This window comes from Onychostoma macrolepis, chromosome 05 (assembly GCF_012432095.1).
Source record: "Onychostoma macrolepis isolate SWU-2019 chromosome 05, ASM1243209v1, whole genome shotgun sequence".
Classification (NCBI taxonomy): domain Eukaryota; kingdom Metazoa; phylum Chordata; class Actinopteri; order Cypriniformes; family Cyprinidae; genus Onychostoma; species Onychostoma macrolepis.
In genome coordinates, this window is record NC_081159.1 from 43489394 (window position 1) to 43508102 (window position 18709).

Below are 18709 nucleotides of genomic sequence, written 5' to 3' on the forward strand. Positions count from 1 at the left end.
GCTGCTCTAGCATCCCTCCACCTCCCCAATCTCCACCTTCTTCTTAGGTACCTTGCCCTTTGTAATCACCTTATACCATGTCCCTGGGGGGTTTATCAGAGCTCGAGTTGAAACTGCTTCATCGAGCCACCCATCAGTGGACAGCAAGCCAAATAAGTTTACTCTATTTCCCAATGATTATATGGGCAAACGAACTCGTTAAACGCCCTTTTGTGAAGGCCTGCCCAATATAACTATTAGTAAAATTAATCAATAATAATTTAGCTGTAAATAAAATTATCCACATGATGACCTTTCACCTGATGATCTCATCCGGGATGATCGCTCAGGTTCAGACACCTTTAGTAATTTAGGGCACTACCAGGATGCCTTCAATAACGTCTGCGACTACCGGTAATTCTCAGCGGAGCGGTGTGCTTGTAAACTGTTATTATTTTACGAGAACGGTGTGAAGAGATCATGCACAGCTGTTGTTTATATATTGCTGTGTGTAGCCTGTGGAAGCAAGATTAGCTGCAGCAAGGGGCTACAATATTTTTGATCACTGTTTTCCTAATGACAATTTTATGATTGGTTTGTAAAGGGTACTACGAACACCTTTTTCCCATTTTTATCACAGAATAATTGAGGGAATATATTGTATAGTTTCTATACTAAATGATATATCAATCAGTACTGCATTTTTCATATAGTTTATTTATTTATTACCTGGAGATAACTTGAAAACACACATAAACCATATATTTTCGCAATCGTGTGTTTATTGTCTTCACATTTCATCAGTAAAAACGTTTCTGCTTTTTATTCAGCTCAGCTACAGTGATAGTTGTGTGTTTGTCCATATTAGGGATTTCCTGCAGGTCATAAATTTCTGCGCGAGCGCGCCCTCTGGCTTCGAGTATGAATGAAACATGCACTGCACGAGAGTGTTCAGCTCTCCTGATATTCATATCTCCTCATTTTGGATACGAATAAGACTCAGGTCATGTCTCTTTTAATTTAAATCTAGAAACCTCTATGTGAAAACACTTGCTCGAGCTCGAATAAAGTGCAGGGGACGAATTTACATTTTATTAAAATTAATATTAAACATTAAAAATGCAGCTAAAGTAGTTCTACAAACAGCAATGTGAACAAAGGTGCTTGTTCTCTTTCGCTCTTTCTGTTTAATTGGGAAAAGTTTAAAGCGCATCGAAGCATCTTGTCTTTTTTATGTTATTTGACTAAAAATTCATACTTTGAACTATTATTATTATTATAGTATTTATTTAAAAAACGTAGAGTGCCTTAAGAATAATTATCACAACACTGGTAAAACAGGCTTATACTGATTTTCTCGTCCTCCGAATTATACTTATCAATCCTGTTTTCATAATCATTATCACTCAAAAACAGGAATAGAATCCTATTTTAAATAAGACAGGAACATTTTTTTTCTACAACAACAACAGTATTGTTTACAACAGCAAACCCATAACCTGTAAAGTCAATAACAACAACAACAATAATAATAATATAATTCCAGCGTAATTAAGAAGTGCAAAAAATGTCTTTAACATTTAAACTTAAAATGGTCTTTTCTGTTCTGTGTTTCTTTTTCAAACCCGAGTGATGGCATTTGCTGCTGTATCAATACAGAAGCATCCATTTCGATACACACATCAGCAAGGAGCACAGCCCTATTAAAAGTCGTGTTCCATGTGTCCCTTTTATACTTTGAGCACCTGCCCCTCCAAAGCCCCTCCTGCACAGTTGTAACACACAATACAATTATTTTTCCATACCTCTGCATTTTCTCTCAAATAGTTTTGTATTTGCAAATCACTTTGCGTTTGTTTGAAAATCGAGTTTTTGTTTGCAAAGCAGATTGTGTTTATTTGGAAAACGCTGGATTTGTTTGTAGAATTTTGTCACAAAATTCGCTCCATACTCGCAGCCTCTCATAACGCGTCTGTGTAGAAGTAAGAAGAACTGTTCGAGCAGTTAAAAGAAGAACTGGAGAGATTGGTGTAAAACAATAGGAGAAGATATTGACTTAAGTGAAGTATAGGGCACAATAGGAAAAATGGGAGGAATATATAGAAATCAAACAATACCAGTTTTTTTTTTTTAATTAAGAAGGAAAAATAGCAGTGACGGATAATGAAAAGATGAAATGCTAGCTGAAGTATTTGTCAAAGTCCACAGTAATGATAATGTATCAGAGGATATTAAAAGTAGATAGAATTTAGGCTGGGACGGAATACTAGGACGCTGTTTTAAGCCTAGAAGCCAATGCAGGAATACACAAGCAAATAAAGAAGTACTGATAGGGGTTTTAGTTGATATTGAGAAAACATAAGATTTTTAATTTAACTTAAATGTATGTGAACAGGAGGGAAATTGTACAACTGGATTAATGGATTTTCTGCTTGAAAGAACAATATAAGTAGAGTATTCAAAGATATACAAGATAGATCAGTGTTTCTCAACTGGTGGGACGCGGAGTGTGCGGCCAAAGAAACGACATCAACAACAAAAAACGTAATTCTAAATGTTTTTCTGATGCGAGACTTTTATTTTAAAAGACGTGCATGAAAGCTGTTGATACTTCTGTCAGATGTAGTTTAAGTTAAGAGTGCCTGAGAAAAAAAGCGCTGTCCCGATTCAGTATCTGCGGTCAGATGAGATGTTGACAGGTTTAATGTCAGTGTCATTATTCTATCGTTATTTTCGTAACTTAATTTGGTCAATTTAAAAACATGTCCCTTCATTCTCCCAGCGTCAAATTGGTGTAACAACCCAGTGACCAGAGGTGTCTTTATGGAGCGTTCAAGTCATGTCGGATACATAGTATTTACGAGTTGAACGCACATGAACGCCACCACAAAGTGGTTATTACGAGTGGGAAACTCGAAATTTTCTTTAAGCCCCGAGTTTGCATACGTTTAAATGACTGTGGTGGCTCATACCAACTTAATTGTATTAACAAAAACTAGTTTAGGACTGTTTGGGACTTACCTGGCTGGCTTACAGGCTGTTTATTCACTATTGGTCATAATCTTAACAGTTTTAACTTAATTTTTTGTGAAATAAATTTGCTTTGTTTTTAAACAAATTTATATATATATATATATATATATATATGGATGTGTGTGTGTGTGTGTGTGCTCCTTTATACCTTCTTAGGTATGAACTAAGAATGAATTATTGGGTCAATATAAAAGATCACAAAGAGAGTTATCCAGTATCACAGGGAGTGATAGAAGAACGCTGAGAACACGGAAACAGAAACATTAAAAGTTTGGATGTGTGCTAACAGGGACGCACAAGTCGGTGGTATTGCAGACTATGATCAGGTTAGATCAGCTTTATTCATCATGGTTGCATTTATATATGGTTCTAAAGATCCTGTCTCTGGTAGAACAGCTGCCGCAGTATATATCCCTAAATTTCAAAACAGCATTAAGAAAAGGATAACTGACCACATGTCAATGTATGCAGCAGAATTGATTGCTGTGATGGTAGCACTCCAGTGGGTTTAAAACCAAGATTTATTGTACTTTGTTCTGACTCTTATGCTATACTGACATCAAGGCAAGACATCATTTTTGAGATTTTTGCATGTTTGTTAAGAAAAAGTAGTGCAAGTTTAATAATCGTCCTGTGGGTTCCTGCTCATGTGGGAGTGGAGGTTAATGAAATGGTTGATAAACTAGCTAAGAAGGCTCTTAAATGTTCAGAAATAGATATACAAGTGACTCTTAGCAAGGAAGATGTTAAAAGTCATTAACAATGAATGGCAAAAAGCATGGAATGAGCAAAGATGTATTAAAAAAATTATAAAAGGTTCTAGTTATACAAAAAATTATAAAAGCGCTGGATTGTCCAATCAGCATCCAGGATAACAACTATCACTTTGATTAATAGTGAGAATTTGTGCTGTTTAAAAATTAAATGGCCAGGACAAAACTGTATTTTTATAGAACAGTTTATTAATTCATTGGAACAGAGGCAAAGCACTACAGTATATTAATCAGTAATTGTAATCACATCTGTCTTATGGTTGATTTGAATATTAATGATTATCTTGCTTAATAATGTTTGCAAAAAACATTAAATAGAAGAGTGCCTCCGTTGTGCTGTGATGTGATTGGCCGGTTACACTGTTAAACCCCGCCTCTCAATTCCATTTACATTCTGCATCTGCAAATCCATCTGAATGAACAAATGGTGTTAATGAGAAGACTAATAAAACGTCAACAACTCACTCAGATATCACCACTTTATGTCAGGTCACATTCAAACTGGAAAACAATCAATGAGCTTTTTTTTTCTCAGTTTGATGGTCTCTGAAAATGTGTTGACTAAAGAACAGCTTAACATCAGTTATTTAACCTGAAAAAAAATGTGTCAGCATTAAGTGTAACTAGCACGGAACTTTACGTAAAAAGAGAAAAACGTTCAAATAAACAGCAAGGCCTCCTCTGTTCAGAACGCTGCACACCACTGATATTCAGATTCTCATCAGTTGTGTCCTTTTCACCCAACGACCGCCGCAATCTGCTCCTTCAGTTTCTCTCTGTTGTTTGAGATGTTTTTTCCAGCGACCTCCATAAGATCAGTGATCATCTCAGCACTGTAAGGACCTTGAAAGGTGCGATATTTGTTCCTCCAGGCCTCAACTTCATCTAAAGAAATAACAAAATGCTTACATATATCTATAGGCTATTTTTTTTTTTGTCATTTTTTTTGTTGTAGTTTTATTCAGCTAGACAATCGTAACTTGCCTCCACAGTTGACCACGTTAAACAGAGGGATGTGAATCACGGTTGGAGTGTTTTGGCCTTTGAACACATAGAAGTCCTTTGGTTTCTTCAGGTCTTCACTGGGAATATTGACTTCAGGGAAAGGGATGTTTAGTTTCTTGCACTTCTCAGCAGCTTCTCTCACTGTCTGCAGTGGAAAAGCAACAGCATTTATTTATTGAAAGGATTAGATAGAGATTTGAGTTGAAATTTAACTTCTTGACTGAAATCATAAGGCTGAGATGAATAGGAATGCTAGCAGATGCTCTCTCCAGGTTTTATAAATAAATACCAGTTAAAATGAAAACGTACGCAGTTTTGTTTAAAGGGGTCATGAACTGACAAACCAAAATTCTCTTTATCATTTGACATAAGAGATCATTGTACTATAAAAACATCCTGTAAGTTTCAGAACTCAAAACTTTTATTGAAGGCAGTCTGCCAAAACAACAGCTTGTGGTATGTTCTACACTATGATGTAATAGTGTGGATAAGCACCACCTCCACAAATCAACGCCTGCTTCTACTTGTCTACGTCGCTACCCGGTTAGCCCACCGGGTCGCACATGTAGTGTTTACGGGAAGCGAATGCACAGGTCTATGCAGAATCCAAACAATAAAGTTGGCTCTGAAGACAAGACGCTGTGCAGTGCCAAGCTGTGAAAAAACAGTGTTTGCTTTGCCTTCCTTCTGATCCAGCATCAGGAAAGTGTGGATGAACTTTACTTTTAATGAAGATCCAGATTGCGTCAGTAAGAACTTGGCCCTTTGCTCACTTAATTTTACCGTGGATTAGTTGACAAACAAGGAACAATTCGATGCGAGATTTTCAGAAAGCTGGGCCGCCTATATTGGATCCAAAAGTAATGTTGCAACACAAGTGTGAGTAACTGTTTTCATTAAGTGATCACTATTGCTTTGTCTCTTCTTACAGATTGTTTGATATGTAATGAGTTATTTATGTTTTTGACCTAAATCCCCATCTATGAGGAATGAATGCTGTCAAACATACTTGTGTACAAAACATAAACAACTATTAGCCAATGACAGCAGTGGGCGTTTACTTCTGAGTTTACAATCTGCTATGCCTATTCAAATAGAGCGTTCTGATGAGGGGGATAAAAACAGCACAGAAAATATTAGGGTACAACGGGGCTAAAGGCCCATAAGAACCCCTCGGTGATGCAGGGGTCACAAACACTGGTGATTATCTGGAAAGGTCTTTTTAAAGCATTTTCCCTCACCAGCATATCCAGCATATTTTTAAAGCATATCCCTCACCAGAGTTGGGTATAAAATGCATAATGGATAGTAAATGCTGTTTTTAATATAGTACTATTTGTAATATTTACATAGTAAAAACAGTTTTTAGTCAAAAATTGAAATGACAAAAACTGTAAATCTTTACTCCCCCAAGAGTCTCCGCTGGTCCCGTCCAGCTCCGCGCTTCCAGAGCGCCCCCCAGAAGTGGACTTCCCCAAGAAAATTGGGGGGGGGGGGGCATATAGTCATTGCCTGTGTGGCCGGGCCAAGGACCAAGGCCACAGAGTCCCCGGATCCGCCATGGCCACCGGACTCCCCTGATCCACCATGGCCGCCGGACTCCACTGATCCACCATGGACTCCACTGACCCGTCCTGGAGGTCTCCCTTGTTCTGGCCTCGCAGTGGCCTCCAGGGTGCCCCCCCCCTCCCTACCCGGTGGAACTGTTGCGGCGCTGGACGCGCCTTCCGGGAGGAGGGAGTAATGTTAGGAGTTGGGACTTCAGTTTGGTCTTTTTCTGTTTCATCTATCTGTTCTTGTTTTCCCTTATTTGGTTTTGTTCCGGTCTTCCTCAGTAGTTCTTTATTAGTTAATTAAGGTTAAGTCGGTTCACCTGTGTTTTGTCATTATCTCGTTTACTCCCTAGTTTAAGTTTGCTTTATAAACATTCAGTTTGGTGACCACGTTTGTTGAGTCTTAAAGTTATACTGATGTTGTTTACTTTGTTACTGAACACATTGTTACTATTAAAGAACCTGATTGCACTGAATCCTTTGTTACCTTGTATTCCTTGGGGACAACTCGTAACAGTAAGTGGACCTCACAGAACAGTACAAAATAAAAAAAGGCAGTTCATGACCTCTTTAAATTAGTTTTCTTTTCTGTTGGTTTTATTGAATTAAATGATGCACCGCATTTGTAATTAGCTGTCAATGTTTTTTAAGGTTAGTGTGAACTCAGGTGGTTAAATGAATGAGGATAAGCAGCAAGATTGTTTTTTTTGTTTTTTTAAATCTCCTGTGGTTTTCTACAGAACAAAGAGAGAAATACAGGTTTGGAACGATAGGAGGGGGAGTGAACAATGATTTCTAGGTGATCTGTGTCTTTAACTTTTTTTAGAGTATGTCTTAAAAATGTGTGTTATACCATGAAAGGATCGCCTTCACTGAAATCCAGGGAAATGATGAGGTCAATGTTTCGTTCTTTTCTCAGCACTGAGATGTACGGTGAGTTGAGTAATAGTCCTGCATCTTCAAAGTCTCTCATCTCAGTTTTCAGAAGAGCGGAAGGTAAGGTTTCATCTGAAGGATCACAGCATGAAATGAGTCTGTTTATTATATCATTCACTTTACTGAATTTCTAGTTAACCGAAGGTCTGTTCTCACCTGTCATTCTGTGAAGGAAGTTATAATTCCTGCCCCAGATCCACTGAGCCACGCATCTACAAGTGCTCAAGAAAATGTCTGAAATACAAATGCACAATGGTTCTTAAAATTAGTAAATGGTTCTAAGGTTCCTGTATTGGTTTATATTCTTTATATTGTCTTTCTGTTGAACATATTTGGAAATTAATTAATAATTTATAAACAATTTCTTTAGTTTTATACTTTAAAGAAGGGGGTGTGATTATTCACATTTTAGTTGAAATTTCAATATTGACATTCAATGATTATGAAAACATGATAATCATGACAAAATGATTATTGTGCCACATTTGGTTGCCTTCCTTTAAAACTGCAATCTTTTATACCGTTTAAAAAAATATATCAAAATGACCGTCTTGGTGTGTTCATGTAAATACAGTCAGTTATGTGTCAGTTGTTGAGAAAGAAGACAGACGTGAAGAAAAGCCAAAATTAAATCTGTTCATCGTGTAAAGTGACTGTGTCTCTTCAGAAAACTCAAATTAAACCATCTGATTCATATTGGATTTATTTTACAATTCTTTATGAATGTTTTTGTCACAGATCCACCCATCGCATCATCCACACCAACCACTTACACCCGCTCACAATCACCAGATTATTAATCACCACCTGATGCCACTTACCTGCAAACTATATCAAGACACTCACCTCACTCAATTGTTGGTTGGTCTCAAGGTTGCAAGCCAGTCTCTCACCGCTACCTACCGCCTGGATTGCTCGGGTTCTCCCCCTCACATCTCCTGCCAGAACGTGCCTGAAAGAAGGGTCAAGTCAAGATTGATTATTCCTCAGTTTGAAGTGCCTAAGTTATAAGTTATACCTCCTTCCGCATGTCCCATGGCCAAACCGGCGATCTACTCCGGCGATGCGGCCGCCTGCAGTGGTTTACTGCTTCAGTGTTCACTATATTTCGAGTTCCAACCTCACCAGATCGTGAACGATCGGGCGAAGATCGCCTTCATCATGTCTCTGCTGTCGGGAAGAGCGTTGCAGTGGGCTGAGGCACTCTGGAATTCGCACAGCCAGATAGTGCGGTCGCTGTATGCTTTTATCAATCACTTCCGTGAAGTATTCAGTCACTCTGCTTCCTCAATCTCCGTTCACGATGAGCTCTTCCAGCTACGGCAAGCCAACCTGTCCATTCACGACTACACCGTTTGATTTCGCACTCTAGCCGCAAGTAGTGGGTGGAACGAAACTGCGCTCTTGGCTGCATTCCGACGGGGTCTCGAACCCTCCATCAGACAACAAATGTCAATCATAGATGACACGGTGGGACTAGAAAGCTTCCTACAGAAGTCGCTGCACATCTCTCAACATCTGAATGCTTGCCACGCTGAAGACGCCTCAACTACTGCCGCACCTAAAATTACTCCACTAACATCCGAACCCATGCAACTGGGTCGTTACCACCTGTCCCCAGAGGAACGGTCTCGCCTGATGACCCATCACCTCTGCATGTATTGCGGGTCAGAAAATCACTCGTTGCCTTCCTGCCTAATTCGCCCCACGAACTCGACGGTGAGTACGGTCTATCTTCACCCGGATGTCTCTGAAATTCCACATGGTGATGCCCTAATCATATACCTGAACCGATCTTTTCCAGTCAAAATCCTCATCGACTCCGGTGCCTCTGGAAACTTCATCTCCTCGGCCAGTCTCCACCAAATCCAGCTCCCTCGACTCCGGGGCACCACCTCTTATCAAATCTCCACAATTCAAGGCAAACCATTAAGTAAGGGGTTAGTGCGGCATCACACTCCGGAGATCACTCTCCGCATCGGACACTTCCACGAAGAACAGATCTCTTTTCTCGTTCTGGAAAGGGCCATTGTGGACATGGTCCTGGGCCGACCCTGGCTCGCCAAACACCATCCAGATTTGCATTGGAACTCGGGGGAGATCCTTCGTTGGAGTAACTCCTGCTTCAAAAAATGCCTCACGGGTCTTCCGGTACCTCGCCAGACCATTCCCTCCATCACGCTGTGTTCCACCACCATCGAAAGCCCAACATCACATAAATCCGTCCAAATTCCTTCAGTCTATCACGCCTATCAATACGTGTTCAGTAAGGTCGCCGCAACACATCTTCCACCTCACAGACCCTGGGACTGCGCGATTGACCTGCTGCCTGGGGCCAAATTACCGAAAGGACATGTCTATCCCCTTTCGATCCCGGAGCGCGCTGCCATGGAGGAGTACGTAAAGGAGGCTTTACAACAGGGGTTCATCCGTCCATCCACCTCTCCTGCGGAATTCAGTTTCTTCTTTGTGGCAAAGAAGGATGGGGGCCTACGGCCATGTATTGATTATAGAGCACTTAACGCCCAAACTGTCAAGTTTGCCTATCCACTACCACTGGTACCCACTTCCTTAGAAGAACTCCATGGGGCCCGGATCTTCACCAAACTTGATCTCCGCAGCGCCTATAACTTAGTTCGCATCCGGAGGGGAGATGAGTGGATGATGGCCTTTATAACACCCACAGGGAACTATGAATACCGGGTTATGCCGTATGGCCTTTCAAACTCTCCATCCGTTTTCCAAAACTTCATGAATGAAATCTTCCGGGACATGCTAAACCGATTTATACTCATCTACATAGACGACATCCTAATTTACTCACCTAACCTCGAAGAACATCAAAACCATGTAGCCCAAGTACTCCAACGCCTCCGTCAACATCACCTTTATCTCAAACTTGAAAAGTGCGAGTTCCACCAGACCAAGATCCACTTCTTGGGGTATATCATAGACGCTGAAGGAGTACGGATGGATCCCGCCAAGGTGGACGCCGTAAGGAACTGGCCTCTGCCATCCACCATCAAGGAATTACAGAGGTTTCTAGGGTTCGCAAATTTCTATCGGTGCTTCATCGCCCACTATAGCAATCTGTCGGCTCCCCTGACTTCTCTCCTCCAACGTAAGCCCAAAACACTCACCTGGACACCTCAAGACACACAAGCCTTCCACCAGCTGAAATCCTCTTTCTGCACCGCTCCGGCTTTGACCCATCCGGACCCAAGCCACAGCTTCGTGGTGGAGGTGGATGCCTCTACGGTAGGAATCGGTGCCGTGTTGTCCCAACGAAAGGGTGAACCCCCTGTACTCCATCCATGTGCCTACTTCTCCAAGAAGATGTCCTCGGCGGAGCAGAACTATGACATCGGTAACCGCGAGTTACTGGCCATCAAACTCTCACTGGAAGAGTGCCGGCACTGGTTGGAGGGCGCGCAACATCCCTTCGAGGTGATAACCGACCATAAGAACCTTCAATACCTTCGCGAAGCCAAACGTCTAAACCCACGACAAGCCCGATGGGCCCTATTCTTCACCCGATTCCACTTCACAATCACTTACCGTCCAGGCCACAAGAACCTCAAAGCAGATGCTCTATCCCGTCTACACCAACCAGACCCATCACCTGAGAACCCGGAACCCATTCTCTCACCCAAGGTGTTTGCGTGTCCTATTATATGGGAGGTGGATGATCAGATCCGTGCCGCCACTCAAACTGAACCTGCTCCGCCAGGAGGTCCAGAAGGGAAGCAGTACGTACCTACCACCTTACGTCTCACCCTGCTGGACTCCATCCACACGTCTCCGGGATCAGGTCACCCAGGCAGCCAACGAACCCTCTCGCTCCTCCGGAACAAATACTGGTGGCCCAGCATGGCCCAGGATGTCGCCCGTTACGTCAAGGGCTGTTCGGTCTGCGCCATCACATCCACTCCACGCCACTTACCGGAGGGCAAACTGGTTCCATTACCGATTCCACGCCGACCCTGGTCCCATATCGGGGTAGATTTTGCCACTGACCTCCCACCTTCCAACGACTTCACTACCATATTAGCCGTAGTAGACAGATTCTCGAAGGCCTGCAAACTAATCCCTCTACGGGGGCTACCCACTGCCTTCGAAACTGCCGAAACTCTCTTCCAAAATGTCTTTCGAAACTTTGGCCTACCAGAAGATATTGTTTCAGACAGAGGGCCTCAATTCATCTCCAGGGTCTGGCGTGGTTTCTTCCGTCTACTGGGAGTATCTGTCAGCCTTTCCTCAGGTTATCACCCACAAACCAATGGCCAGACCGAGCGTAAAATTCAAGAGATTGGGCGCTACCTCCGCGCCTATTGCCATCGACATCAAGACAGCTGGAGCCAGTATCTGCCCTGGGCCGAGTACGCGCAGAACTCACTGCGACAAGAAACAAGTCCCGGCGGTTGACTACTGGTTCCGGGAGAGCGAATGTGTATGGGACTCAGCGCATGTCCATCTCCAGCGGGCAGTACGGAGGCACAAGGACAATGCGGATACCCATCGCGCCGCCACGCCCATATACCAACCAGGCGACCGAGTCTGGCTCTCCACTCGGGATATTCGCCTCCGTCTGCCCTGCAGGAAGCTGAGTCCCCGTTACGTAGGTCCCTTCCCTGTAACGCGCAGAATCAACGAAGTAACCTACGAACTTCAGCTTCCAGACACCTACCGTATCTCACCCACCTTCCATGTGTCACTATTAAAACCATTCATTAATCCCGTTCTCCCTCCTTCCACAGAGCACGAAGTACCACCTCCTCCCGAAGCCGACCCCAACAAGACCATCTACAGAGTCAAAGAGATCCTAGACTCCCGACGGCGGGGCGGCCGACTCCAGTATCTGGTAGACTGGGAGGGATTCGGCCCCGAAGAAAGATCATGGGTAAACCGAGAGGATGTTCTGGATCCATCCCTTCTCTCCGACTTTCATCTGTCACACCCTGACCGCCCTGCCCCAAGAGGATGCGGCCAGGAGACGCCCGTGGGGGAGGGGGTACTGTCACAGATCCACCCATCGCATCATCCACACCAACCACTTACACCCGCTCACAATCACCAGATTACTAATCACCACCTGATGCCACTTACCTGCACACTATATCAAGACACTCACCTCACTCAATCGTTGGTTGGTCTCAAGGTTGCAAGCCAGTCTCTCACCGCTACCTACCTCCTGGATTGCTCGGGTTCTCCCCCTCACATCTCCTGCCAGAACGTGCCTGAAAGAAGGGTCAAGTCAAGATTGATTATTCCTCAGTTTGAAGTGCCTAAGTTATATCGTCGTTTTGAACCCCTTGTGGGTAGTCTCTTTCTGTTGGACATTAATAAAGAGGAGTGTTACTACTTACCCAGTGTTTGTCTCTCCGTCCAGACGTGACAGTTTTGGAGCATTATAGTTTTGGGTGAACAGACAGTATGGTTTTGGAGCAACATGAGGGTGAGTAAATGAGTGAACAGTTCCTTTAAAATAATCATGATTTTTGCCATGAACGCACTTTACTGGTCGTCTACAGCAGAGGTTCTTTCTTGGCTTCAGTTAAAACCTTTTTGTTGCTGATTGGAAGCTTTATTGAATCTTACAGTAAAGCACTTGTTTTACGCATTAAAAATGACAATATACAAGTCAAATACAACGTAGAGGTAGTTCAACTTACCTAAAGGCCCCAAACTGAATTGACTCAAATAATTACACACATCCTCAGTGTATTGCTTCATATACAGTTTTGCAGCTTCTTTATCAGCAACATTCAGTTTTTCTGTAGGAAAAATCAGCTGACTTTTGCCTCCAGCTAGGTCTGTGAAAGAGAGAAACATTACGGAGTTCTTGTTATCTGGTAATTCAAGTTCATCTATCTTGTTTAATGACAGAATGTTATCTGTACTGCAGATAACATTCTGGTACAACCGCTACATATCTCGGACCATTTCTTCATTACATTTACACTACATTTTGCTACCCGTGTGCCACCAACCCCCCTACCGGTTACTTTTAGACGAAACCTGCGCTCCCTTTCTCCTTCCCATCTTTCCTCTGTAGTATCCTCCTCTCTTCCCTCATCTACCCATTTCTCATCTCTGGATGTAAACGCAGCTACTGAAACTTTATGCTCTACCTTAACTTCTTGTCTAGACGACATTTGTCCTCTCTCCTCTAGGTCAGCACGGACTGCCCCTTCTAACCCCTGGTTATCTGATGTTCTTCGTGAACATCGGACTAAACTCAGAGCGGCAGAGAGAAAATGGCACAAATCAAACAACCCGTCGGACCTGAGTAGGTATCAGTCTCTGCTCTCATCTTTCTCTGCTGATGTCCACACTGCCAAATCCTCACATTTCCACAACAAGATCAACAGCGCTCGAGACATGCGTAATCTCTTCAGAACATTTAATTCTCTCCTCTGTCCCCCTCCACCACCTCCCACCACTTCTATTACAGCTGATGACTTTGCTACTTTTTTTACAGACAAAACTAGATCGATCAGTGATCAGTTCTCACCTCCACGCACACAGGACCCCCAACCAACCACATCCACTGCTAAACCTCCCATCTTCTCCTTCTGTCCCCTGACGGAGGCTGAAGTATCCAAAATTCTCCTCTCCAACCATCCTACAACATGTCCTCTTGACCCAATCCCTCACACCTTCTGCAAGCAATCTCCCACGCTCTTACCGACACTCACACACATCATCAACACATCCCTCCTCACAGGCATCTTCCCCACTGCGTTCAAGCAGGCTCGGGTAACCCCACTGCTCAAAAAACCTACATTAAACACTTCTCTTATAGAAAACTATAGACCTGTCTCTCTCCTTCCATTCATAGCGAAAACACTTGAACGTGTTGTCTTCAACCAGGTCTCATTGTTTCTTTCACAGAACAACAAACTGGACGCTAAACAGTCAGGTTTCAGGAGTGGCCATTCAACTGAGACTGCACTTCTCTCGGTCACTGAAGCCCTGCGAATTGCAAAAGCCCATTCCAAATCATCAGTCCTCATTCTGCTGGATCTATCTGCCGCGTTTGACACTGTCAATCATCAGATACTCCTCTCCACTCTCTCATCACTGGGCATTGCTGGAATTCCACTTCGCTGGTTTGAATCCTATCTCACTGGTAGGTCTTTCAGGGTGGCCTGGGGAGGGGAGGTATCCAAAGCACATAGACTGGTCACTGGGGTTCCTCAGGGATCAGTTCTTGGACCCCTCCTCTTCTCCACATACACTACATCACTGGGTCCCATCATACAGGCACATGGATTCTCCTACCACTGCTATGCTGATGACACACAGCTCTATCTCTTTTCAACCAGATGATCCAACGGTAGCTGCAAGGATCTCAGGTTGCCTGGCGGACATCTCGGCATGGATGAAAGAACATCACCTCCAGCTCAAACTGGCAAAGACTGAGCTTCTTGTCTTTCCTGCCGCTCCAACTCTACAGCATGACATCACGATCCAGTTAGGTTCATCAACAATTACCCCATCAACTTCGGTCAGAAATCTTGGTGTAATCTTTGATGACCAGCTGACCTTCAAAGACCACATTGCAAAGACTGCTCGATCTTGCAGGTTTGCACTACACAACATCAGAAAGATCAGGCTCTTTCTGACGGAGCATGCTGCACAACTTCTTGTCCAGGCCCTTGTCATTTCTAGGCTGGACTACTGCAATGCTCTTCTGGCTGGACTTCCATCAAACACAGTCAAACCTCTACAAATGATTCAGAATGCGGCGGCACGACTGGTCTTCAAGGAACCCAAAAGAGCCCATGTTACACCTCTCTTTATCTCATTGCATTGGCTACCAATCGCAGCTCGCATCAAGTTCAAGACACTGATGCTTGCTCATAGAACAACCACAGGCTCAGCACCGCCTACATGCACTCACTATTAAGAATCTACATCCCTCCAGAAGTCTGAGATCTGCTAGTGAGCGACGCCTCGTGGTACCATCACAAAGAGGCTCAAAATCACTCTCCAGAACATTCTCGTTCACCATTCCTAGCTGGTGGAATGATCTTCCCACCCATATTCGGAGTACTGGATCCCTGTCAATCTTCAAGCAACAGCTGAAAACTCATCTCTTTCGACACTACTTGACTTCAACCTACACATAAAAAAAAAAAAAAACTCTTTCTCCTTATTTATTCCTTCCCTTGCTAGCTTGTACTTATTTAAACAATGCCTGAGACTTGGTGTTACAAGCACTTCCTTTGTCGGCTTGCCTCTTCAAGATGAATCGCTTCATGTGTTCCCCAAATTGTAAGTCGCTTTGGATAAAGGCGTCTGCAAAATGACTAAATGTAAATGTAATGTTTTTCCATGTTTTCTTATACAGTTTTGCAGTTTCATCTATTAGATTAAAGTTCAATAACTTTTTGATTGTCTATTCAGAAACTGAACCTTGAGAATTATTGACAGTAAGTGTGATAACTAGACTCTAAAATGAACTAAACTATGCTCCTCTAAACTATATGAATTCTAACACACTCTTACCGTTCAGTGTTTTTCTGATGGTTTGATCAAGAGCAGAAGGATCTTTGACATTTAAAACACAGAGATTCATGTCCACAAGATCCTTGAGAACCTGGTAACACTTTTCTACAGGTGGGGAGTTTGGGTCTTTTGAAGAAAATACACATTGAACAAACATGAACACACTGGAAAATGTCTTAAATGTAAGTGCTTTCCACCCCCAAATTTATCAGGTTCAGATATCAGGAGTTTCCCACAAACAAACATACACAACATTGTCCAAAAGCCATTTAAGATGGTTTGATTTGAAGCTAAATTAAATTAGATCATATCTCATGATTTATTAAATAACACTGTGTATGCACGCATGTGCACGAGCAGTATATTTGTTACAGTATGGATTAGTCTTTGTTAATGTTAGTAGGTCAGTTGACACAAAAGATACAAAGTATCAATAAATAAAAACAGAAATGCAAATAAATGCTTTACCTTCCTTCATTTCCTCAAACATATTCATTTCTTTCGTAGGTCTTGAATGATTAAGGAAATCTGGGTGGGGGGGAATCAAATATAATCATGGATTCACATGATAATGAAATGAATGTCTGCTTTAGTCAGAACTGAATCTTCAAATGCAGATGCACCTTGTATTTTTCCCCAGATTAATTCTTTACTATCTTCTCCAGCTAAAGCACCGCCACACAGAGCTGCAGAAAACATGATTACGTTTAAGTGTTTACAATAAATGAAACAAAACACCATTTTTAAAGCAAAATGTGTAATATATTAGTCTAAAGCACAAAATTGTTATTCGACCTCTAAATTGTTGAGCATAAATTATCTGTACTTTAAATCATTGTGTAATGAGAAGTTTTATTTTGAAAAACAGCAACTCACTGTGCTGTTAAAACTGCTTTAAATGATTTTTCACATTTCTAATTGTAATGTTGTTTATGTTAACGTTTTGACACCCATTAACTTCGGTGATCAGTGTACATTGGTATTGGAAATATTAACAAATTCTTGTGACAGAGTTTGATACCCTGCAGGTACAGCATGTCCATTTCAGGCTGCTGTTTTTTCTTTGAGCCGTTGTCAAACTGGCTGCCGAAGCTGGAGGTGTCCACAAACGCTCCAGTGAGGGAATAACCTGCTTCATGTGGAGTGATCTCAAACCAGGGGTCTGCAGACAGAAAACACCTCCATATAACAGCAGACACAAGCTCAATAACACTCTTTAATTATTTCAGACAAACACAGACCTCCTCCCTCCTCCTGTTTGCTTTGTTTGTCAGTCACTGTGTAGATGGGAAATGGGTCTTTACCGAGTTGGGACCACTTATCTGTCAGAGTGTGTTCATCTATCTGTAGAAAAAACATTTTTAAACGTGTATATATATATATACACATATATATATATATATATATATACACACACACACACAGTATATATACACTGAAAAAAATTATAAAACAACACTTGTTTTTGCCCCCATTTTTCATGAGCTGAACTCAAAGATCTAAGACTTTTTCTATGTACACAAAAGGCCTATTTCTCTCAAATATTGTTCACAAATCTGTCTAAATCTGTGTTAGTGAACACTTCTCCTTTGCCGAGATAATCCATCCACCTCACAGGTGTGGCATATCAAGATGCCGATTAGACAGCATGATTATTGCACAGGTGTGCCTTAGGCTGGCCACAATAAAGGCCACTACTACTACAACGGAACCCTTACAAAAATTATCTGTTTTTACTACACCAAACCAAAATACCATAGTTACTTATAGTTAAACCACGGTAACCACAAATTAACTTTGTTTTTTGGGGGTTTTTTTTGTTTGTTTTGTTTTTTGGCCTATTGATTGCCATTTGTATAACCACAGTTGAAAAAATATACCATGGTTAGTGTAGCAAAATCATGGTTAATGTGTGGTTACCTGGTTAATTATATTAATAACCATGTTTATTTTATTATTATTTTTTAATAGTAAAACCATGGTTAATTTTCATAAGGAAAGTTGTAAAAGTAAGTTTAGCCAGCTTACTTAATGTTTCACAGATACAGTAGTTGTGAATTTCATTAACTTATTTAAGCTAATATCCAAAAAGCTAATGAGTCATATTATAAGGGTGTTAAAATCAACAAAAATATCACCTTTCAGAGCAGACATTGATAAGCATGTCCCAGCCAGGTTATTTACTTGTTGTGGTTCCCTTATAGATATTCGGTTATTTTGCAAGTATTTGCAGCGTATTTCGGTATTTGGTCATGTTGCGACTATTTGCAGCGCGTTTCTGTATTTGGTTGTGTTGTGAGCAATTGCAGCACGTTTCTGTATTTGGTCGTGTTGTGAGTATTTGCAGTGCGTTTCTATATTTGACCGTGTTGTGAGTATTTGCAGCGCGTTTCTATATTTGGTCGTGTTGTGAGTATTTGCAGCGCATTTCTGTATTTGGTCATGTTGCGACTATTTGCAGCGGGTTTCTGTTTTTGGTCATGTTGTGAGTATTTGCAGAGCATTTCTGTATTTGGTCGTGTTGTGAGTATTTGCAGCGCATTTCTGTATTTGGTCATGTTGCGACTATTTGCAGCGTGTTTCTGTATTTGGTTGTGTTGTGAGTATTTGCAGCATTCTGCTCCGCCCTGGTGGGCTCCAGTCCCGTCGGCTCCGCCCTGGTGGGTTCCAGTCCCGTCTGCTCCGCCCTGGTGGGCTCCAGTCCAGTCTGCTCCGCCCTGGTGGGCTCTAGTTCCGTTGGCTCTGCCCTGGTGGGTTCAAGTCCCGTCTGCTTCGCCCTGGTGGGCTCCAGTCCCGTCCACTCTGCCCTGGCTTCCTGCTCTGCCGGCTCTGCCTTGGTTCCCGGTCACTCCACTTCCACGTGGACCTGGCCCTCCATCCCTCCCCCTGTTCCGCCTCCGCTCCACCACCCTCCAG

General features: G+C 42.4%; 1 protein-coding gene across 6 annotated transcripts in view; it reads right to left on the minus strand.

The window, feature by feature from the left end:
* Window positions 1-3975: 3975 nt before the first annotated feature.
* The window catches only part of LOC131541377 (cytosolic phospholipase A2 gamma-like), a 41480-nt gene continuing 26746 nt past the window's right edge, over window positions 3976-18709 (minus strand). For 3 of the 6 annotated variants that reach the window (XM_058777082.1, XM_058777083.1, XM_058777081.1), the window contains 10 exons: window positions 17035-17137; window positions 16815-16955; window positions 16417-16479; window positions 16262-16321; window positions 15794-15919; window positions 12952-13092; window positions 7436-7513; window positions 7197-7351; window positions 4770-4935; window positions 3976-4670 (listed from right to left, as the gene is read on the minus strand). In XM_058777082.1, coding sequence (XP_058633065.1) covers window positions 4522-4670; window positions 4770-4935; window positions 7197-7351; window positions 7436-7513; window positions 12952-13092; window positions 15794-15919; window positions 16262-16321; window positions 16417-16479; window positions 16815-16955; window positions 17035-17137 — 1182 coding nt within the window. In that variant the 3' untranslated portion in view covers window positions 3976-4521. The remainder of the gene's footprint in view (window positions 4671-4769; window positions 4936-7196; window positions 7352-7435; window positions 7514-12951; window positions 13093-15793; window positions 15920-16261; window positions 16322-16416; window positions 16480-16814; window positions 16956-17034; window positions 17138-18709) is intronic. The other 3 variants (XM_058777085.1, XM_058777086.1, XM_058777084.1) reach the window with 1 other exon arrangement.